Genomic DNA, 23,167 nt, shown 5'->3' with positions numbered 1-23,167 from the left:
CTAGTCCACTCAAGCGCTTTAACACCGCAGGTCACACCTACACATTCACACACTGATGGTAGAGGCTGCTATGTAAGAGAACATCAGTAATGACTAATCCCATTCGTACACATTCATATGCCGCTGACGAGGCAGCGAGAGCAACTTGGGGTTAAGTGTCTTGCCCAAGGACACATCAGACATGTTGCTGCAGGAGCTGGGGATCGAACCCCCGGCCTTCCAGTTGATAGACGATCGACTGACCCACCCCTGTACTACACCAGAAGCTTAAAGTCTTGATGTTGAATATGATGATATGCAGACAAATCAAAACCAAAACACATACAAGTTATGGGAGTGATTTATTCCAGTATGCAGGTTGAGTGCACAACGCTCCCTGATGAGGACACACAATTGTTTTAATAGCAAAACTTAACAAATCGAACATACTGCAGGAAAGAAGAACAAAATCAAAACAAAACGGTGTGGTCAAAACTGCTTGATTGGTGCCATCAGCTGTGAAACTCCTTTCCTATTATATTGGAATATCCATCATTCCCACTCCCCCCCTCCCCCCGACACAATGACGACACATCACTAGAAAGCTAAGAACAAGTCGACCATGAGCAGAATATGTACAAAAGATGAAGCGTAAACCAGAACGAGTGAATGTGGTCTGTTTGTATCAAATATAAGACGAACTGAGGGGTGGTGCTTGTGGTATTTGTAGTCTTTAAAGGCCTTTTGTCCAAAGACCTGTCCGTGGAGAGTGTGCAGACTTACTCAGGCATGTGTCTGCAGCTCAGCTTACATCGTTAGTGCAATCACACAACCAATCAAAACATCAGCAAAAAGGCAACAGAAACATTAACCAGTGTTCACACGTGTTGAGAAAAATGACAAGTGTATCAAAAATATCCATATACATAGTTTCCACTGTGTCGTCGTGAGTATCTTTATGAGACAATGAATTAATTTTCAGTTAACGATGAAGATGGAAAAACTTATCTTACACATGAGATCACACCGAAAGAATCGAAAAAATGCGTACATGTGAAGCAGGCAATGGCGTTGATGAAACTGTAAACAGTGAGAGTTTTTCAAATTCACTCGACTCGGTGAAGGTTCACTCTAAAAAACAAAAAAACAAAAATAATGCTGTGTGTTTTGGTGGAAGTGTAAAACACTCACACATGTCAAAGGGAGTATGTACAAAGTGGAGATTGATCATATTTACACATTTACATACAAACAAACCGAACCTTTAAGGAGACATGATTCAACCGCGGGCTACGCCTAATATAGGCTGATACACTAAAATATCAACTACACCTTCCCTCCATGACAGCGGCCTTTGTCTCCAGGAGTCTCTCTGATCCAGGACAAGTGGGGAGGAGGAGGAGGAGGAGGAGGAAGAAGAGGAGGAAGGGGCGTTCTGTTATTAGAAATAAATAAACTCAACAGGTAATGTTACTGAGCAGATTCAGATCTGCTGTTTTAGGCACCATGGGACGGACAAAAAGGTGGTGCTGATTTGAACCCCCCCCTCCCAACAAACTGCTGTGATCTGATCTTAAAACAAACATACAAGTCTTAAGACTGCTCTGGGACTTTAAGCTTTGTTTTTCTTCCTTGTACCTGTGAGTGGGATTTTACAAAAAAGTGCAACACCGCCCTCTTGTGTTTGCATGCTTGTCATTATGCAAATTCACAAGGGTTTATGCAATCCTACATTCCACAGAGAGCATATTATTGCCTGTGAAGAGAGTCATTGTGGGAATAAAAGAGAGATAAACACAAAAAAGAGCAAGAGTAACAATTTCATCTCTTTGAAATTCATCATATTCACATGGCGGCCATTTCTCAGTGACCTGGAGCTCATTGTGGCTTCAGAAGCTGCTAGTAAAGTTGTCAACATTGTCCGGTACTTTGTGAGACTATGTGTTTGAAAACCATGCAATCTCTCTGTGATTTTAATTATCCGTAGTATCGAGAAGTAAAGAATCTTTCATTTTGTAAACGTCAGATCCTCAATCATATTTTTAACTATGTGAGGAAGAGAGAGACAGCGCTGTCTAGATTGCATACATACATTGGCAACCCTTCAGCACTGAAACGTTGATTTATGTTTTTGTACAGTTTGCATTGTTTTGGTAATTATAAACAAGAAGTAACCCAATATCAGATATCAAGGACTTGTTTTTTTCTCCCTGTGGTATCCCAACAGGTATGATATGGTGCTTACAAATCTGGTATCGTAAAGCAACCCGAGCTGGTTTTACGTTTGAATTCTGTGTTGAAGGTTCCAAGTTTTATAAACATGTCTGAACATTAAAACGTTAGGATTCGATCAATGTCAATCGAAAGCTTCATGGATTAGTACAGAGATAATACATTTTCGTCAGCAATCTGTTCATCTTTATGGATGTAATGTGTTTGGATTCAATCTTTTTCTGGATTTGGATTGTAGGGACTGTTTTGATGCAGCAGGATCGTTGTTGTTGGAATATTATGACCGCAAGAGAAGCTACAGTCGACCTTCAGACGGTAAGACAAATAAATCTTGTTTTCGTTGGTGGTCTGACAGATGCGTAGATTGTGGCTTCTGTGTTGGTTTAGTTTTGAAATGGTCACATGGTCCGAGAGTACTGTAATGTCAATGTTAACTTCAGTTCATTAATAATGGGAGTAAGTGATTAACTGATATCCAGGTCTTTGCTAATGGTTAACACAGTTACATTTCTGTTTAACTGTGCACACCTTTGAAAGACCACCTCTTAGGCGATGTCGGCTCGCTTGTTTTGTTCCACAACAGAGTGTGATTGCAGTGTTCACATTTGTCCAAACGGACAAAGGAGGAGAAACACCCCCTGTTTCAGAGCTTCTCCAAACCATCCAGCTGTGAAAGCATCCTTATAAACCCTCTGTTTACAGTGTATGACTTTCTCTCTCAAACATGACAGTGGAAAATAATTACAGCATTCAAGCTTCCCTCGATGAGAACGAAGCCAGAGGTAAATTGGTACCCTATGAATATGGTGAATCTCACTTTACAACCTTGGTCACATCACCCTTTATGCTTTGAGAAAATACAGCAGTCCTCTGTGGCTACGGCCTGCCGGCAATGGATGGTCACACCTTCACCTGCAGTGAGTCATGCTTGCTAATTTTGAGTGTTGATAAGTAACAGACAGCGCACACACACTTTTTGTTCTTCAAAAACACAGATAAGTGAGGATTCTCAGTGTGACGTCATTAAAACCTCCAACCTCTAAGGGTGTCAGTGCTCGTCTCCAGGGCTGCTGCAGGAAGTGAAAAAAAAAATGTAAAGCAGAGCGCCTCCCATCTCAGATAGAGATGGAGTTGGGGGAAAACCAGGTTCGACATGAAGAAGAAGACAGTCCTTTCTCCAGAGAAATAAAACATAACACCAAAGCTGGAGCAGAAGGGTTGAGGAGGCCGTGGAGCGGAGGTGAAGTGTCCGAAGAAGACGAGGAAAAGACGAAAAAAAAGAGAGAGAGGAGAAAAAAGGAGGAAGGCAGAGTGGAGTCCCTGTGCTCGTTAGCCGGCTAGGCTGAGCTAGCTCGTTAGCGTTGCCATGGCAGCCATCAGCTGGTCAGGTAACTGTGCAGTTCTCTGGAGTTGATGCTCAGGACAACACCTGAGTGGTTGCCTGCCAAAGAGAGGAGAAAGGAGACACCAACTAGGAAATGAGTAATGCTAAAAGAACACACAGTCCATATTAGACACTTTCACGTTTCTGATGTGTTCGACCTTTATCATCAAATCAGAGTGCATCCTAGAGGCTGAACAAATATGAGAAATGCAGCAACTTCCTCATCCATTCAAATCTGAGCTACAGTCCTGAGTGTGGCCAAAACATTGTTTAACAAGTAGGTTCCATTTTTCTTTCTCATGCAGTTTAACAAAAAGATCTCAAATACATGTATTGGTTAAAGATCCCATATTCTCCTCATGTTCACCTTTCATGTTGTCAGTCTATGATACCCACAGAGGAGCTTTGCATGACATGCAGCTCAATTAAACTCCTGATTTAAAGGGGACATATTAAGAAAAATCCACTTGTACAGTGTTTCTGAACGTATATTTGAGTGTCTACTGACCCACAAAATGTGAAATAAACCCATCCAGTCCTTTGTTTGTGGTCTGCATAAGTCTTACAACACGGGGCGCTGGTGGCGCATTGGTTAGTGTGCGCACCCCATGTATGGAAGCTGTAGTCCTCCAAGTGGGTGGCCCAGGTTCGAATCCGACCTGTGGCTCCTTTCCCGTATATCATTCCCCACTCTCTCTCTCTTCCTGACTTCTGACTCTATCCACTGTCCTACCTCTTCAATAAAGACACAAAACGCCCAAAAATAAATCTTAACAAAAAAAAAAAAAAAGTCTTACAACACAGAGAAAATTGCTCCGCTTCAAATTTGCTGTCCTTGTGATGTCACAGTGGGATTCTGGTATAAAAAAAAACAACCTCCCCTCCTGGGTTGTCTCTGGCGGACATGTTTTTCCTAGGGGGCACGCTGACAAGTTGCCATGGAAGCTCAAAGCTGAACTTGTCGGTACACCGCGCAGAAGAGAGGGGTGAGGGTGAGCTCATTACATTTAAAGAAACACACACACCAAAACGGAGCGTTCTGAGAGAGCTGGTTTATACAGGGTCACAAACCTCCTCTGGTGTTTGATTCATGTTATATTTTGACCAAAGCACAGCACAGATGTTTCATTTAGACCAGAGGGGACTGTTTGAAAAGTTGCAAAAGGGGAATAATATGTCCTCTTTAAGCTGTAAGCTTTTTGACCTCTGTCCCCTTTTCTTGGAGATCACTTGATTCCTCAACATTTTTTGACCCAGTGCAGCACTCCCTTCAATGTTATTTCTAAACCTCCTTATTTATCTTATACATGGTGCCAGTTAAAACCCTTGTTTCAGCCTCTGCCTAAAACAGTTTGCTACTGACGTCAAACAAGAGTAGCCAAAAGCAGACAGCGCCCTCTTCTGGTTAAAACAAGTATATCAATATATTTTTTGACTTATCAATTTGAATTGTCCCTAATTTGTATTTTTGATTGTATCATGAGGCATCATTTCATCCCTATCCACAACAGTTAATCAAATAAACATTATATAGTTGATATAGTATATATAGTAATGAAATGACTGATTGTCTTGTATATGATGAACATGAAGCGCCTCGACACCAACACTAAAGAGGCTTTTAGTAATACCAGTAATAATGATTAAAAAGGGGGAAGTCCTCCAGTACCTTGGTGTGTGTTAGCTGCTGGTGTTAGTGGCTCGGGTTTTAGTAGCAGTGGTTAGTGGTAGTCCTTATAAGGGAACGGAAGGCGGGGCTACCTCCTGCGTTACCTAGAGTCTGCGAGTCCAGGTCGTCGTCGATGAACTCCTCGCCCTGGATGATGTGCTGCGTGTCCTCACTGTGGTTGACGGGGCTGGTCATCTCCTGCTCCTTCTCGTTGTGCATCTGGGCGTAGACGTTGCGGTTGCCCGGAAGCTTCCTGAAAAACAGCGGGGGATAGGCGTCCTCAGTCCTAAGCAAAGGACTGTGGGATTTGTTGTTTTTACAGAGGGTGTGACATCACAGCAGGCAGAAGTCACTGCGTTTACATCAACTAAGGGTCAAAGGGCACCGAGGCTGCTGAGAAGCAGGGTTAGCTACTGAGAGGTGAACATGTCTTGCCGCTCCATGCACCGGCTCGCTTCTGACTCTCTCTCTAAGGCTCTGAAGTGCCCTCGTTCAGAGTCCCCACGTGTGCCAAGTCTGATCTGATTGGTCGGCCTGTCGGCTCTGCCGTAAATGGTCAGTCGCTCAGCACGGTTCTTGGAAATGTCATGCCCTTTTACCATATTGGGAATGCAGCCACTTTGGCTCAGAGCAGAGCAAAAACATTAGCACCTTAGCACTACTGGGCTACCGCAGGCTACGACATATCGTGGGCGTGCTACAGAAGTTAATGGGCGTGCAACATGAGCTGCTGGGCTTGCCACAACGAGTTACAAATTAAAGTAAAGGATAATCAAGGAACTACTGTACAAACTATTTGACATAGAAACAAACTATTCCATGAAACAGAGATGTTAGAAAATGGCAAAATGGCCATTTTTGGTCAGACCAAATGTTTTTTCGTTTCAGATATAGAGAAGTGTTATTGATGCTAGCCCTGTCTTTGTCCTTCTACGCTCACTACAGTAAATCTCACAGCTCTTTAAAATGACCAGCTCACCTTTTAAACTTGTACAGGATAAAGGATCCGGTGGCGATGAGGCTGATAAGGAAGATGACCGCCCCAGCCCAAACACCCGGACCTCCAGCAGCTCCATGGTAGCCTTTGAATGACAAACAAACAAACACATAAAAACAATTTAAAAAAATGCAGCATGTTTGCAAAAATCAGGACTTTAAAATAATGTATATTCAGGCAAATCAAAGGAGTATAGTGAGGAAGAAGATCTTGATTTTTTTTAAGCTGCAGGAGCGAAGAGGCAGGAGTTGTAGGAAGTCTCCTCATGATCAAGAAAACATCTTAACAAGAGTAAGATTATCAGCACGGCACAGCTTAGCACAGAGAGCTTTAAACTGGAAAGCTTTGGACTCGTTAGGGGAACCAGAGAAAAAAAGAGCTCAGCAATCAAAGGGTAGTGAAGTCAGGTGCACCCAGACAGAAAGCTGCAGGTGTGCAGTTCATGAATGCACCATTCTCTGCCGCTGCAGCTGTGGAGCCGTTAGCAATTAGACCTAGCCCTTGGAAATAAATCAATAACATGCAATTATCATTTAAAAACACATCAGAATCTGTCGAGTTTAAAAGGAGACATAAGGATGTTATGCGTTTGAGATTACAGTACCTGCGTTCGGGTCTGCTAGCATCACCAGCACTTTGAGACCCCCGCGCACCACGAAGCTGACGTTGTTGTTGTTAAAGGCCTGCATGATGGCTGGGATACGCTGAGGAGAAGAAGGAAGTACAGATTCAGACAACTTTATTAATCCCAGAAGGGCAGGACAGTTTCACAGCCTACCGAGTCATTGACAGAAGCCAAGACAATATAAAGGAAACAAACACATCACAGCAGCATTCAGACACTTACAGTCACATGTCAGAAACAACAAGTCAACAGACGAACAGGTCGCCAAATCAGAAGCCAAAGCTACCAGTTACTTTTACAGATATTGTATACTTGTGACTTGATAACAGACATGTGTCTCCGTCTCTGGGATATGACGGGGGTTGAATAATCACAATACCAAATAATCACACATAGCAGTAAAGGCTAAAGATGTTGTGTTTCTATATATACTGCTTGTTTTACTTTTCAGTGTGTTTACACTGCATGTTAAAAAATGAAAACAACAGTGGGATTTTCTTCTGGAGCTGCAGAGTTTCTTCCTTTGGTCCTTAAAGACAAAAAAAAAAAATGCATTTGGGGTTTCATTTCTTCTCGTGTTTGTACCTTATCTACAAACATGTTCCTCTTGTCTGGTTTGCTGTCCTGCGGGAGGACGTACAGGTCGGCTGAGGTGGGCAGGCCCGGATTCACCACTGTAACCAGGGACTCCTGAGGGACACCTGTGATCTGAGGACACACGGTTAAAGGTCAGTCGGGTCTTAAAGCTGCACTCAAATATATGTCTCATGTTGAAAAAATAAATGTCACCTGTAGTGATGGACTCAAAAAAATACTTTCCATGAAGCTTAAGATCAAAGCACATCATAATAAATCCGGCTGCACACTACACAGTCTGAGGCCCGTTTTCCCCCCTTCAATCTTTGGGGGGCGTGGTCCGACTTGCGGCTTGTCGCAACAGATTATTTGTCCAATAATCCTCAAGTGTGTGGTGTCACCACGATTATGTTACTGCTCCCGATCAAGTCAGAGCCTCTCCGAATATTTACGATTACAGGTTGGACTTTCTCAGACGGAATATCAGAGTCAGCAGCAGCCAATGAGAGTGATTATATTTGGATGCAGCACCAATCGGATGTTGCGTACTCTGACAACTCAGCCAGCTGACGACGTCGATATTCCTCCATATTTGTTTTCCTACTGAAGTCACGATTGATCTCCCAAGTTTCTGTGAGATCTGGTGTCTGTGAAATGGTTACTGCTGACTGCAGGTGTGTGGTCTCCCGGTCTGGCTGGATTATTGTCAAACTATCCTTATGTCTGTGGTGTCCCACATTTTTAAAATTGGGTAAGATTTGAAAATCGTCGAGTGTGCAGCGGCTTAAGAAGGCATACAAACAGAAAAGATGAGGAAAGTGGATGTTGAAATATAAAGGGGGACAGCTGTAGACTCACATTTTACGACCAAATTGAATTTATTTGGACGTGTTTCCCAAACTAGTTTCTCTTAAGAAAAACTTGAACACTGTTACCTGTGTGTAGGATGTGCTTTAAGAAGTGATTTACCCTTTAAGGTCCTACCTTTGTGAGTAGTTTGGTGACCACCTGGCCGATGTCGGCTCTCCACTCGGGGATGTTTGGGTTGAAGCGGTCCAGGTTCCTGCTGAAGCTCAGAGGGATGACCTGGAAGTTATCTGAGATCAGACACAACAGGAGAGTGGTTAGTAGGCATGCAACATTTCTCAATAAAATATTGAACCGTTCAGTACGGCATCCACGGTTCAATACTGACTTGTGAATTGCGGTTTTAACGGTTTGGCGTTTAACTACTTTCTGCGTGTTGTATCTCTCTCTAAATTGGCTCTGTCTGTGTGTGCCTGTGAGTCAGCGCGCAGGGATGTGGAAACCCCGCCCACCAAGTGAGTTAATAACCACGCGCTAAAGTTTTGGTGACAACATTACTTTTAGCACGGCGAGCAGTGAGGAGCAGCCAGACCCGGAGTGGCTAATCGGGAGAACCGGGACAATTCCCAGTGGGCCGGGCTGCCTGAAGGGCCGCCAGGGCCGGTACAGTGACAGTTTATAGATCATACAGGCTGCAGTCATTGCTCAAGTAGCGTTTCACTATAGACCAGTTTCTGATAGTGTGGGGCGAGCATGAGCGCCTGGAAAACATGTACTGCGCAGTGTTTCCCACTCGTCCAGGTATATTAACGGCCGCAAACGCCCTTTTTCCGAAAGCCTCTCTCCCTCATTATGTCAAAAACATGCATTAAAGATAACTGTGGGTCCGCGAACATGAGGGGGAGAGAGTGCTATACGGGTGAGCAAGAGTCGGGGAACGTGCCATTACGCATATAAGTGGACGGACAAGAAACAAAAAGTGAAATTGATCATCTGCTCTACGGTTTACATGTTAACCAGTGAAGTATGTGAACTACATGGCAGGCTGCTGTCTGTTAACTAACTGATGTCTTTCTACATCAACTGAGTGCTCCTCTGTCTGTGCGTCATTAAAAACCCACATCTGAACCTTCAGTGTGAGGTTTGATGTCTTTTGAAATGTTCTTAAATCATTTGAGCTGCTGTTAATACTCAAAATATTTACAATACTGAACATTACAAGAATAAGAGAGGCGCGATAATCGTAACTAAAAGAGAAATATGACATAATTTTTCACTTCTTCAAGGCCTTGAAAAAAGAAAATGGGTCAAATGCAGAGTGTGCAGGTTTCCAATGTGTCTGAGTGCAGAGAATCAGAGACACATAACTGGAATAACCTGATACTTAAATTCCTGAAGACTTGACTTGATTATGTCACAATGCATTATTTTGTTAAAATGGTGGTTAATGCTTAATAACCAGGATGTTGACAACGTCTCCCTGGTTCGATGCATACCTTCATTTTCAGCTGCTGGTAACGAAAAAAAGAGAGAAGACATCTTTGAATAACACAAAAATAAGCCCTTTAGAATAAGGAGCTTAATCGTTTTCATCCTTGTCAACATATTACTCTTCTTCCCTGTGGTATAACAAATGTTTCTGACGCACAAATCGTTAATTAGTGTTGTGTATTATTGATCAAAACTGCCCACAGGAGCGTTTGGAAAGACTTTAACATACTTGTCAATATTCATTTAAATCCCACGATTTAAAACCAAAGTTGGATCTTAAAGGTAACTGCTGTAGTTTGAAACCTGAACCTGTTTTTAACAACAAGATGTGCTGCTTGTCACAGGCAAGGCAGGCAACTGCTTGGGGCCCCATACCAGTAGAGGGCCCCTGAGGGCTCACAGACTTTAAATCAAAGCAGTGGCTCAAAGTGGGAACATTGCTGACCTGCTAAGTGATGCATGCATCGTTGCTGTGAAAACCAAAGTTTGTTAATGAAAGTCAACAAAGAGAAATGAAGAGGAACTATCGGTCTGTGGGAGAGAGAAAAAAGGAAACAGGAAAAAAAGAAGAGGAGTAAGCGTTGGGACACTGGTGGACATGATGGTTCAGAACGCTGGTCCGAGGGGCCCCCAATTGATTTTTGCCCAGGGCCACAACAGACTCTAGAATCAACACTGTTAACAACATAACATAGTGATGAAATGTACTATATGATACGACAAACAGGACAGGAAAGTAAATAATAAGAAAGAGACGTGTTTCAGCACAAGGCCTTCATCAGCGTTCAAGGCCCCGTGCTGAAACACGTCCGTTGTTGATCTGTACGCTGCTGCTTTAGCCAGATAAAACACACTTTGAAGAACATTTAGTGTTCTGACTTTTCTGTCCCTCTTTAGTCTTGTTGCGGTCGTGCACCTGAAAACTTATAATACGGTTTAGAAGTGCTCCTTTTTTGCTGTTTTGAACAGAGAAACACCTTCCAGTTAAAAATCATATAAAGAACAAAAACATTGGAGCAAATGTGCCAAATCAACATACTTCCCCTATGTGGGCATTCAGTTGACCAAACAGCACAAATTAGTTTTTGATATTAATATTTTTATAAGTAGGCTTCATCTGATTAATGAGCCTGCTCTCCTCGCTCTACAACCTGGATGTTAACAAGCACAGTGAACAGAAAGAAGCTCATAAAAGCAGCGCAGTTCAGAAAATTGTGGTTTAAAATTATGTAGGCTGTGTCAGGTTAAACTGGCATATCAGCTGGAGCATAATATAACCACATTTAGGACGGGCATGTGGATGATAAGCTGCAGAGAGGATAGAAGCCTGGTGATGTTAGCAATGCTAATGTTGGCCACATTTGGCAAACCAAATTAGATCGTTTACCCACAAACATTTTGAGATACATTGCACTCAATTTTAACTGTCTTATGGGTGTTTTCTTACATTTAGACTTGATGGTAAGTCTTCATCAACATTTCTGTTTATCCGACTAGGAAAGTAGATAACTAGGAACATTGCTAATTTTTACCCTGCAGAAATACTACAGTTGCTTGTCCAAGTTGGCCCATTCAGCAGGCTTTCTAGCGTTATTGTGTGCTACACAAACAGTGTGAGGATCGTAACAAAGTTGATGTTTATTTTTGTAATTGACTTGAATAAAGAGATAAGATCCACCCGGGAGAGAACACTACTACCTTTAAAAAACAAATACACGACCATAGTTGTTTCATAATAGAGTCAAACATTTGTAACAGTCTGGGAGGCTGACCTGTGACCTGGATGTACATGGTGGCCTCGTCGTGCCCTGCCATGTTCTCAGCCATCACTGTAACTTTGTAAACTCCTGGCTGTTCGTAGCGATGCTGGATGGGCTCGTCCGTCACTGTCAGGTTCTGGTAGATCGCCCGGACCCCGTCGCCGAGGTCCACCTGGTATTTGGTGCTGCTGGTGTCTCCCTGAAAGAATGAAATCAGGACTTTCAGCCAAATAAAATGGAAGGAAGTAAACTAAGACATTTAATGACATAACAACTTCATGCCTACCTGTTCTTGGTGGACGATAAATGTGATGTCATCACCAGGAGCCACGGCCAACATCTGCCCTTTGATGCCGACCTGCAGTCCTTTAGGGGGCAGCAGAGGACAGTTGTGCTGCTTGGCGCTCTGCTCCTTGTTCACCCCACCTTCACACGTGTTGGATATTACCTTCCTGTAGCTGGAACACGGATGAACACATTGCAGGTGTGTCAGGAAGGGGATTTTTGAAAGAAAAAAAATATGAATTTATATTTATTTGTTGAAGATGAAGTTGGTAACAGGAGGTAGTTAGCTTAGCAACAAGTCTGGAAGTAGGGGAAATAGCTAGCGTGACAAAAATAAAAATAAAAAGTATATTCAACTTGAGAATTTTAAGAAAGAGCAGCAGTTAGCCAAAGGAGGCAGTTAGCTTAGCATCAAGACTGGAGGCAGGGTGAAGCAGCTAGGCTAGCTGGGACTTAAGTTTGAAAGGTTACATTAAAGGGATAATCTGGTATTTTTGAAGTGGGTGAGGTGCTTGTCAATATTGAATATATGAGCCACCAGAGATGTTAGCTCGGCCCCTCCATTGAGAAAACGGACATGAACAGATAACTTCACAGACAGAGCTGGTTAGCTTAGCATGAGGATTGAAGCAGGAAGAAACAGCTTGTCTGACTTTTTCCAAACTCGAGAAAAGATAACTTTGTTTAAGGAGCTGGCAACAGGAGGCTGTTGGTTTAGCATGAAGTCTATAAGCCAGCATGGCTCTGTCCAAAGTAAAGAAAATCAGATCTTCAGACATCATCTGTTAACGAGCTAGAAACAAGGGGCTGTTAGCTTAGCATTAAGAATGGAAAACAGGGGAAACAGCTGGCAGGGTTTGGAGGTCAGAGTCGACGTGTAGCTTTTCCCTTTGATACAGAACGCCGTGTCCTTCCTTTTTCTGAAACTCCGCTCCTGGCCCATAATGCACTTCTCTCCCTAAGAGTGACCGTGGAAAGGAAATAATTCTGGTTGCAGATTCGTTCACACGAGCACAGTAAGTATTTGTATTTACACTTTAGGTGTCTGTGTGTTTGTGTGTTACCTGCAGGTCTGTGAGCTGCCAGGAGTCGTAGTCAGCCTCCGTACACTGACGGGGAAAAGACTGCCTGAAGTCCACCTTGACCAGCTCCCAGTCTGACCTGTAGCTGATGTGGCCGAACACACTGTGAACACAAATCACAGGTACAAAGTTAGAAAACCTTCAAACATTACCATCAAATCTGGAATATGTAAGTAATAATAATAATAATAATAATAATAACTTGGATTTATATATCGCCTTTCAAGGAACCCAAGGCCGCTTTACAATGGTAAGTCACACCAGTATGCAATCTTTACCTCGACTCTCTTGCTGCATCAAATGTGGATTATAACTCCACTATGAGGATAAAATATAAATCAAACATGAAAAGCCTTTAAAAAGTCTGTTAGCTGCAGTTTCCTCTCCCCACCACTAGAGGGTGGTGTGGTACAGCTAAAAACTTAAAATGTCTACCATTCCCTTTCCTGAACGCTGCTGTCTCTCCCTTCTGTGTCTGTCAGAGTATTTTTTTGAAGCAGACTGATGTGACACAAGTCAGCGACTCCGACACATGTTGCCGTGCCGATGGCTGCTTTTGTCATCTCGTTGGAGTGCAAGGCGAGCATGACTAATGGCGTCCTCACCGACGTCGCTAAGGGGAACTGATGGATGTTTTCTGCTGTTGAATCACAAACACTGATGTGTCAACCTCTCCTCCTTTTACCTGTGTTCATCTGGGAGGGCCTGTCTGCTGCTCTCCACTCTGTTTGTCTCTCATCTCTACCTTTAGTTTCTTGTACTTCTGATCTTGACCTTTTCAGGCATTTTGCTATGAGGGTGAGTTCACTCAAATTTCCAATAGTCACATTTTTCACACCAGCTGCGGCCAAATTGATACAATTCACTAATTACTTACTACACACAATGTTATGCATCCAGCAGGTCCTGTTGGCACTCAGCAGCTTCATTATATTTTGCCCAGAGACGTCTAATTAATTTGGAAACATGAACTTTTTAATATAATAATGGAAAAATTAATTAAATAACCAAAACTATTTTTAGGTTAAGATTTTGAGGCCCCTAAAAGACAACCTTCAAAGAATTACAACTTAGAGAAATCCCTTCAGCACTTCAGATTTCCTTTAAGTGATGAATACATTTCTCTCTTCACTGGAGAAAACACTTTTTAATTCCAGGAGCATCATGGCTTCACCGGAAATAATTTCAAAATCTACTACAATTCAAATAACTTCAATAACATGACTTCTTTTAATACTAGAACTTGAGGTTGTGGTGCACCTAAGCCTCTTGTGGTGCAAACGAGTATTACAACAACAAAACCTGATGAAAATCACTTTAAAGTCAAAGAGACTGTACATTTTTATCAGATCTAGAAATGGAGTCGCAATATTTTTACCATCTGCTGACTAGAAAAACAAAGCTGGGCTTAAAGTCCTAACAGCTGCAAGTCGGTCTTTCTTTTTTTCAGTGTGTTCAGCGTGTGCAGTGTGTACAGTGTGTTCAGCATGTACAGCGAGTGCAGTGTGTTCAGCGTGTGCAGTGTGTACAGTTTGTGCAGTGTGTTCAGCATGTACAACGTGTGCAGCGTGTGAAGTGTGTTCAGCATGTACAGTGTGTGCAGCATGTACAGCGTGTGAAGCATGTACAGCATGTACAGCGTGTGCAGCGTGTACAGCGTGTACAGTGTGTGCAATGTGTTCAGCGTGTACAGTGTGTGCAGCGTGTGCAGTGTGTTCAGCATGTACAGCGTGTGCAGCATGTACAGTGTGTACAGTGTGTTCAGCATGTACAGCATGTAGACTGAGGCATTGTGGGGAATTATTCTGATTGGCTGCATTGAATCTGACAGGCCTCATTAACGTCAGCCCTTTTGAGCCCTTTGGTTTCAAAAGTACAGAAATTTCTCCGCTCTGCCCTCTGTCGGTGGTCGGATGTTATCACAGATCGGGAGGTGAAATGACGGCATGTCAGATTTCTTATTTCACACTAAAAAAACTAAAATATCAGCTGTGGCTTTCGCTATCTCCAGGATCATTTTTGTGTGGAGGTAAAATGAGACACTCTTATTTTCTCTGTAACACGGATAACTTTGACCACACTTACAGAGACGTTAGAGAAACAAACAAACCGGTCTGAAATCTCTCTGTTTCAAATGAGTGCTTTCGCCCAGCCTCGGTTTAAAAACATTAAAAACAGGGGCCATTCTTCAGACAGTAAATCAAGAACTGATCAGCGTCAGTCGACAGACAATATGTGTTATATATTTAAAAAACATAGAACCCTGTAAAAAAGCAGCCGTTTCGCTGGCTGGTATACAACAGACATGAAGGTAAAAATAGACAATATGAACACAGCCACCAAACTGCAGGTCTACATCTGCACCTGGCCAATCCAAACAGAGAATTCAACCTGTTAGAAACTGTTGGAGCTCGTCCAGTAATTCTCTCCATCGTGTAGTAAATAAGAGATTAGAGGGAAGATTTAGAGCAAAGACAGAATGGGTGATGAAGTGAAAGTAGAACAGGATTTTGTGAATTAGATTTAATACCTCTTGGTGTCTTTAACTCTTTTTTTTTGTTTGTTTCTCTAGACTGTTTCGCTTCCTGTACATGCTGTTTATTGTTTCAATGAGTGCAATCAATTTGTTGATCAAGAGGGTTTAGAGAGACATGTTTTATCTCAGGTGCCAGACGGAGTCAAGGCCTTGAGATTTCATTGGACGGAGGCGAGATAATACTGTAAATCTGCAGCTCTTCCACAGTGTCAGGTTTATATTAGGCTGACATGTAGGCAGGCCTGGGAGATTAATAAACACTCACACAAACCTGTCTTCCCTTTGAGAGGAAAAGGTTACACAGTATGCTTTTTAATCAGGCTGGATCAAGGCTATTTGTAGCACGGTGCTCTTTGAAATCTTTTGGTAAACAGCCGGTCTAACACATGCACGATTTTCATCTGCCGTCTAAAATATGAAGGGTAGAAACCAAAGGTAGCTTTTAAGAGATCAGTTTGTTGATGTTCTTTCTTTGTCTGAGGTTGATGGATGGTTGAAACTAACACAAAGAGAATATATAGCCTTCCATTCAATACCTCCATTGCTTGTCTCAGACCAGAGGCTGAGAGGAAGCTAAGTCATCTTCTACTGTGCATTAAAAAAACCACATTCAGCACAAACGCCGTCCATAAACTATTTGTGCTGTCAGGAAATCAAAAGTAGAGCAATTAGCCTCCCACATGGTTCTTATGTGCCAAAGGAAAGATGTAATCGCTCAAGATATGAAGCTACAACTTTGTCTTAAAGGGAGATTGCTTGATTTGGGAACTACTACCATCTTCTTATTGAGGATAAAACGTAGATAGAAATGCAAAATATACATTCACAGATCTGGCCAACATGTCCTTTCTTTGTGAGGTTTTACATATAACGTAGCTGAAGTTTATAAAGTAAGCATATTTTCAAAAGATGTTGCTGTATACCTTTAACTAGCTCTACTGCTACACTGTCAAACCCATTATCTCCGCAGGTTGTGAAATATTCACTGTAATAAAATTTGTCATCAAAATCTAGACATGTAAGTTGATTTCCCAAATTGACATCCAATGCATTTCAATTAGAAGATTTTTTTGTGCAGGGAACATGTACGTGGTGCCTACAATGTCCTTTATTCCCCTCCAAAATAGGTAAAATATGTTCTTGGGGTTTACCATCCATGTTTGAAGATAGATAAGTATCTATGGATTTCTATAACTAGTGAAAAAAAAGTTCCAGGTCTGAAAGGTGAAGTCTGTGAGAAAATGAGCCTTCTTCTCAGGTGATTTATTCCCTCAGGAAACATTTTCTAAAGAGTTTATGGTCTCGATCTCTAGTCTTCCTCAATACAGCATGATGTTCATTTTGTAAATGATGGTCCCATTCAGAGTCAAAGAGACCATTCGGTTGGGAGAAGGAAAGGGTGGAGCTCCCCGTGATTGACATGTTGCCACTCTGTGGACTGTTTACTTTCTATGGAAATACATCCTATCTTTGACGGACAAAATGAGCATCCAAAACATCACAGCTTCTCTCTATTTTTAATGCAGCTTGCTAACCTGGTAAGCACCAATGTTCAGTGGTATCTTGGGGATTGCTAAAACCCTTTGCTCCCCTCCAGCTCCACCCCTTCGTCCAAATATGGCCACTCAGACATTTACTGAATTTCCATTCTGTCTCTTTTACTGTTTGGGTTTGTCAGTATTAAAAAATAATCAATACATTTCTTGAATGCACTCTAACATGATGCTCTACTGTCCTGCACATACTGTTACATCAAACGGGGACGTAACAGCGGCCTACAGACGGGCTCTTCTTGATTGTGTGACTCAAGAAAGCCAAAGAAAGCAAACCTGTGAGTAGAGTTACCGTGTGTCTTTATGTGCTTGAACGCACAGTGATCACAGCTAATCATTAGGAAACAAGCCTTTTTCTCCAAAATGCATGAAAATGATTCTGTATATTAAACATGTCAGGACCTACATAAAATTCTGCATTTCATAGGTTCCCTTTTTGAACGAACTTGCCCGAGAGTGTCATCCCATAATGTAAATTCCAAGAAATGACTTCATTCAACACAGAAAATCAACATACAGTTCTGTATGAATACAGAATAAAACCATTTGAGCCTCTTCAATACACTTAATTATTCTGTTTTGTAGGCAAATGAACATTTCTACACATTCAGGAGTGAGTTGTGAGTGCATAAAATACTCTACTCACCATAATATATGTAGCCTACAGTCAAGTGTTTTTTGTTTTTGAAAGATGAACACATCTGTGATCGGGCTGAGTCCAGTGCACAGTCTATTCACAATAAGTCCAGCTTCAGAAAACACTCTCTGCTGACCGTCTCATTTTCTCCTCACTTTTTTCCATACGGCTTCTTCTTTTAAAGCCCTGACACACCAAGGAGATCGTCGGCCGTCAGTTCTAGTTTGACCATCGGTGAGCGGCCGTCGCCCTAGTTTTAGTTTCTAGCGGTGTGTCCGTCTGCCTTTTTTTGGGCGATTTGACATGTTGAATCGGCGTCGGTGGTCATTGGGACGAATCTCTCGGCACAGGTTCAGGAAAGCCCCTTGAGCATGCTGCTGTAGTATCCATGCTCTCACTCATTAGTGTGGTTTCTCCTTATTTGTCTTACTTGTCTCTCTTCTTTTCTGTGTTGACCGACAGCGGTGTGAAAATTATCTTCTCGTATCATAACAACAGACTACCGCCGCCTGCTGACATGGAGAGTTGTTTCCTCTCACGCATGCGCAGTATGTGGTGGTTGCCGGTCGGCTGTAGTCTTTGCGGTGTGTTCAAGTGCAACTTTTTGGCCAGGACTTGACCCTGGCCCTGCGACTTGAGGAGCACTGGCGGCTTGTCGGTTCATACATTTTTAATCGATTCAATTCATAACAGCGATTAATCGATTAACGATTAATCATTAACATTCGTAGTTTCTACTTACTTGGTCCATTACATTTCTCCTGACACAATGGAGGTGATCATACTCAACAATTGTCAACAATTTAAATCAAAGGGAAATTCATGCAAACATCGAAGCCAGATGCAAACTATGAGGCTCTGTTTTTCTTAGGAATCAGAGAAGAAACACTGCACATAAACAACCCCTTACATCAGACTTTCTTCTATTTATTTAACATTTTTTATACCCTTATGTATGAGTGAGAGTTAAAATAAAGTTGATTATTTCTCCAAGTGGCAACGTTGAGGAAAGTATGCAGAACAACTTACAAAGTATCTATAAATCAGGTCATAACTTTTACAACCAGGCCATTAGTTCATTTGTGTATCACATTTACCGATCCAGGTCTAAAAGAACGGATGAACTTGGTTCATCAACTTTAAAATGAGCAAAAGTCAGGGTTTCTCCTGGCTCAGAATGGACCTTTGGGGGGTGACTATGCACGCTGTAGTAAACGGTCGACCCACGTATTACAGTATAGTCTATGAGTCTTTATTACCTTATTTGACAGAAATCTGTGCATTTCCTGTTATTTCTGACCATTTTATAAAGAATATTATCATTATGCTTAAGTTACTGAAACTCCAATTAATCTGGTAAAGAATAGTTTTTTATTGCAACAGTCAAACATGGGAGGGGAGAGATTTTGAGGGAGAGGGGTGTAATGAGATTGGGAGAGGGGAGGTCACATCCTGTCAGTGCATTTCACCCTCTTCCTATGATGGCTGCTCTTTTGCTTTAAATTGTGTTTTCGTTTTACATACACATTTGTTTAAGTACATTTATTTGAGTTACTAAGTTATTATGTCAAATAATCACAGATTTAAGTCACAGATAATTTGGATCATTTGATCAGATCAGGAAATTGAGAAATTATGAAAATATATTTGCTGGCTATAACGCAGCGCTGTTTGACAGTCTGTGTGGAGAAGTTCACAGACTACAGCTGGCTGACGTTACGATCGTTAAGTTATCGATTGTTAAGTTATCGATTGTTAAGTTATCGATTGTTAAGTTATCGATTGTTGCTAAAAGCAGACACGGTGGAAGTGAACGGAGAAAAGTTGAACGTACGTTCCCGACTCGGTCCATACGGATAGCGGATATACAGTGTTCCGTTGCACAGTTGCACTACAAGTAAACAGGTGCGCGTGGTGGTTGGCGTTCCGGTGTGTGTTTGCAGCCATGTATGTTGGTGTGTCTCTCGTCTCAGCGTGCCCCCGCGATGACCCGTCTGCAGACAGCAGAGGAGCAGGGACAAGAAGCCGCAGCTACATCATACGCGGTTTAGTTTAGTTTTAACATGACTGTTGGGATAAATATTTACCGCCATGAAGTGGATTGCTCGTTGAAGTTAACTCGCCAAACGGAAAATCAAGCCGCATTTAGAGCTTGTGGGTGTCAGCGGAGCGTCCGGAACCAGTCAAAAGAAACGAACAGTCAATCAGCTGGCTATCTAGTACAAGCCACATAAATGGATGAGAGGGGAGATGACTACTAGAAGTCAGAGACGTTGTATTTTAGTTTATGTTCTGCTTGTTCAACAGTCGTTTGATGTATTGATATTTTGAACACACATTCAGAGAGGATTTGATTTGCAATTTGAATCGTCTTTTTTTTCTTTTGGCGCTCGTGATTGTCCTTTGGCGCTGGGTAAAACCTCTTTGGGTATTTGGGTCAAAGAATTCTCTATGCAGGAAAAACCCTGTGTCCACAGCTGGGATGAGGAGCTGGTGTTGAATTTCTTTAGATTTGCATATCAGTGTCAGTGATATAAGTAGAGACTGTTGTCATATTCAGTTCACAGAGCATCATGATGGAGAAGTTCTGGCTGGGTGTCTTGTGTCTCTCAGGTCAGTAAACTCTGTTTAATTATAACTGCTTATTTTGTTACAATCCACAATGTCTTCAGTAATTAAGTGTTTTAAGGGGTTGTCTTTATGATTATATTGGTTGGTCTGAAAAAAATGTTAACCTTAAAAATTCAATAAAAAGCAATATATAAAATAGAATAATATAATAGAAGGCAGTGTACATATTATTTTTAATTTTGTTCGACAGGTGCATCTCCACATAAACAGAGAGACTTTGCACATTAATAGTTTGGTAAAGCAGCTTTATATAAATCATTTTGTAGGTGCAGCTAGGCCTGGGCGATATGACAAATAATTTTAAATCAATCGATATCGATAATTATCACGATAATTGTCAATCATTATTTCTTTCAAATTTAAAAGCTGATTTGAAAGTTGAAGAAACCAGATGGTTAATTATGGTTTAATTATTCTTTATTGTCGGGGAGCTGGAAATACTGATACGACAGTTTGCTGCTGGGGAGTCGCACTTACTGGCCCGCTGCTTACTGAGGGTCCACACCATAGACTGTTTATATTATTTACAATACGGTCCACACTAACACTCGTTTGGGACGCTTGGTCATTTCTTTCCTTCGGTGTGTTATAACGGGTCAGGTTTGTGGTGTCACCGTTTTAGCTGCACTTGTCTTCGGCACAGTTAACAGAGCACTTTACTCTGTTTTTTGTCGGTCTGTAAACTATCCAAACTGTCTCTAAACACCAGAAATTGAGCGGCCTTTCTTGTCGACGATGTTTTCTCCTGCTCTCTCCTGTTTTCTTCAGGGTCTCTATCGCTTATTTCAGCTGTGTTTTCATTCCACTCCTAACATCTGTAAGCCCGCCTACGTCCCTATCCCTGCAACATGATTGGCTGTTCATCGTCTTTTTCTTCTTCTCTTTCATATCGGGAAATTTTATCTTACATTTTTCATATTTATATTGACAAAAATTATATCGCGATAATTATCGTTATTGTTTTATCGCCCAGGCCTAGGTGCAGCAAAGCAACTGTTTATTTACTCTTTACTGTATGTGTGTTCTCCTCACAGGCTGGAACATCTCCTCATGCCTTCCCTCTCAGTACCACTATGTAGCTGAGCCTATGACTTGGACTGAAGCTCAGACCTACTGCAGAGAGAAGTACACAGACCTTGCCACTGTTGAAAACATTGAAGAAATGGATCAACTTCTCTCCACAGTTCCATCTCTGCTTGATAAACATTTTGTCTGGATCGGCCTGTACAGTAAGATCGAGTGGAAATGGTCAGACGGCTACACAGAGAGTGGGGCTGATTATAGGAACTGGCAGCCTGGAAAAGAACCTGACTTTCACGGAGGTCAATTCTGTGCTCTAATTGGAGATAGTGGAACATTGTTCGATGACTTCTGCTCTAAGAGACGTACTTTTATCTGTTACACAGGTAAGAGAGCAAGAAACAAGGGGCATGTCCAGGCTGTTTTGCTTTGATTGGCCCAACTTGGGCGCTGATTTATGAAGGAGTGGAATTAAGTTTTAGTGCACGCACACAGAAATAATAGGGTCGGTAATCTTCTAGTTAAAACATATACAGTCCATCAAAACTTTGATAGAGGACATACTGGCTGCTGCGTTGTTGTCAGAGAAGCCAGCACTTCAACATAGCATGTTTCCTTAATGTCTGATCATATAGTAAGGTCATTTAATGATTTAATTCATTATATATCTCACATATCTTTCTTTCAAAGAGGTTTATTGAACATTTTACTTGGATTAATCATTTTCTTTTTTTTCTAACTCTAACTGCAGGGACACAACAGGATCCTGAGTTTGTCTTTGTCAATGAAAGCATGTCTTGGTCCGATGCTCAGAAGCACTGCAGGGAGAACTTCATAGACCTGGCCACTGTGAGGAACTTCAATGACACTGAGAAGATCCTGAGCTGGCTGCCAAAAGGAGACTTGGTATGGATTGGTTTGTACAGAGATCCTGACATTAACTGGTCTAATGGGAGTCCCTCCACATACACATACTGGAAAGGCAGTTCAACTCCATTAGGCTCCATGAGCGTGGTTTGTGGAGCTGCGGAGATGCCGACATCAGGAAGATGGATTTTGTCTGACTGCGAAACTAAACTCCCGTTCGTTTGCTACAGCCCTGCATGTAAGTGATAAACTGACTTTCACTTGAACAAAGAGATTGTAGAATTTCTGCATGACAGCAAAACAGCAGGTGATGAAGCTCAGGATGAAGCCAGAGGACTCCACTGTGGATCTGAATGACCCTGCTGTGAAAGCAGACATACTGAAAAAGGTGAGTCTCCAAACTTTTTTTAGTAAACTTGAATTGCTTGACCAAGTGAGTGATGGGGGAATTTCTGTCTTCATTTGTGTGTTTGTTTGTTTGACTGTGTTTCTATCCTGTTAGCCTGCCAGGTGAAACTAATGCAAGCTCCCAGCAACAATACAGATTTAAGAACATGTTTAGAAATTGTTTCCATATGTATCTTTCAGCTCCAGAACAGGCTGAAGCAGAAAGGACTGAGTGGAGTCACCCTGAAGTGGAAAGAGCAGCCTGATGGGAAAGTTTTCTACAAGGAAGAAAAATGTTCTCAGAAGAAAAACCATGAAAACTTTAAGCTCTGCACATGAAATGTACCCGTGTTTAGCTGCACAGTAATATGTGTTATCAATGTTGGATGATGATTCTATCTGAGACATGCATTACAATAAGTGACTAAGGCATTCAGTGTGATAAATAATTATTTAAAAACATTTACATTTTTTAAAGTTTGTGACCCCTTAAGTGACCCCTGAAATGTTTTTGTTCCTGTTGCTGGGAAATTAGCCCTTCAGCGTTAGTGTGTCATTAATTTGTATTGCCAATAGATATACCTGCTTACAGTTACCAATGGGGGAAAGGGGATACAGGATCGATTATAATCTGGATCTGTTATAATCT

General features: G+C 41.8%; 1 protein-coding gene across 1 annotated transcript; it reads right to left on the bottom strand.

Annotated features, from left to right (window-relative positions):
* Nucleotides 1-324: 324 nt before the first annotated feature.
* Nucleotides 325-12,526, bottom strand: LOC132958882 (VPS10 domain-containing receptor SorCS2-like). The gene is made up of 10 exons (XM_061031971.1): nt 12,459-12,526; nt 11,807-11,978; nt 11,533-11,719; nt 8,447-8,559; nt 7,472-7,594; nt 6,866-6,965; nt 6,714-6,761; nt 6,244-6,346; nt 5,369-5,562; nt 325-3,652 (listed from the first exon to the last, which is right to left on the bottom strand). Exons 1-10 carry the CDS (start codon nt 12,524-12,526, stop codon nt 3,588-3,590), a joined length of 1,173 nt encoding a protein of 390 aa, XP_060887954.1. The 3' UTR covers nt 325-3,587.
* Nucleotides 12,527-23,167: the final 10,641 nt, after the last annotated feature.

The sequence above is a fragment of the Labrus mixtus genome, chromosome 23 (genome assembly GCF_963584025.1).
Source record: "Labrus mixtus chromosome 23, fLabMix1.1, whole genome shotgun sequence".
Taxonomy (NCBI): domain Eukaryota; kingdom Metazoa; phylum Chordata; class Actinopteri; order Labriformes; family Labridae; genus Labrus; species Labrus mixtus.
Note: the sequence above shows the minus strand (reverse complement) of the source record. Positions and strands in the feature narration are given on the sequence as shown.

Bases quoted from the DNA above. Each gene is read 5' to 3' on its own strand.
- LOC132958882 (XM_061031971.1), bottom strand. From the start codon at position 12,526: ATGCTAAACCAACAGCCTCCTGTTGCCAGCTCCTTAAACAAAGTTATC. The intron at 11,979-12,458 runs GTCAGACAAGCT...TCCGTGTTCCAG, and splicing joins TTTTCTCGAGTTTGGAAAAA to CTACAGGAAGGTAATATCCA. The intron at 7,595-8,446 runs GTAGGACCTTAA...GTGTGTCCTCAG, and splicing joins TCACCAAACTACTCACAAAG to ATCACAGGTGTCCCTCAGGA.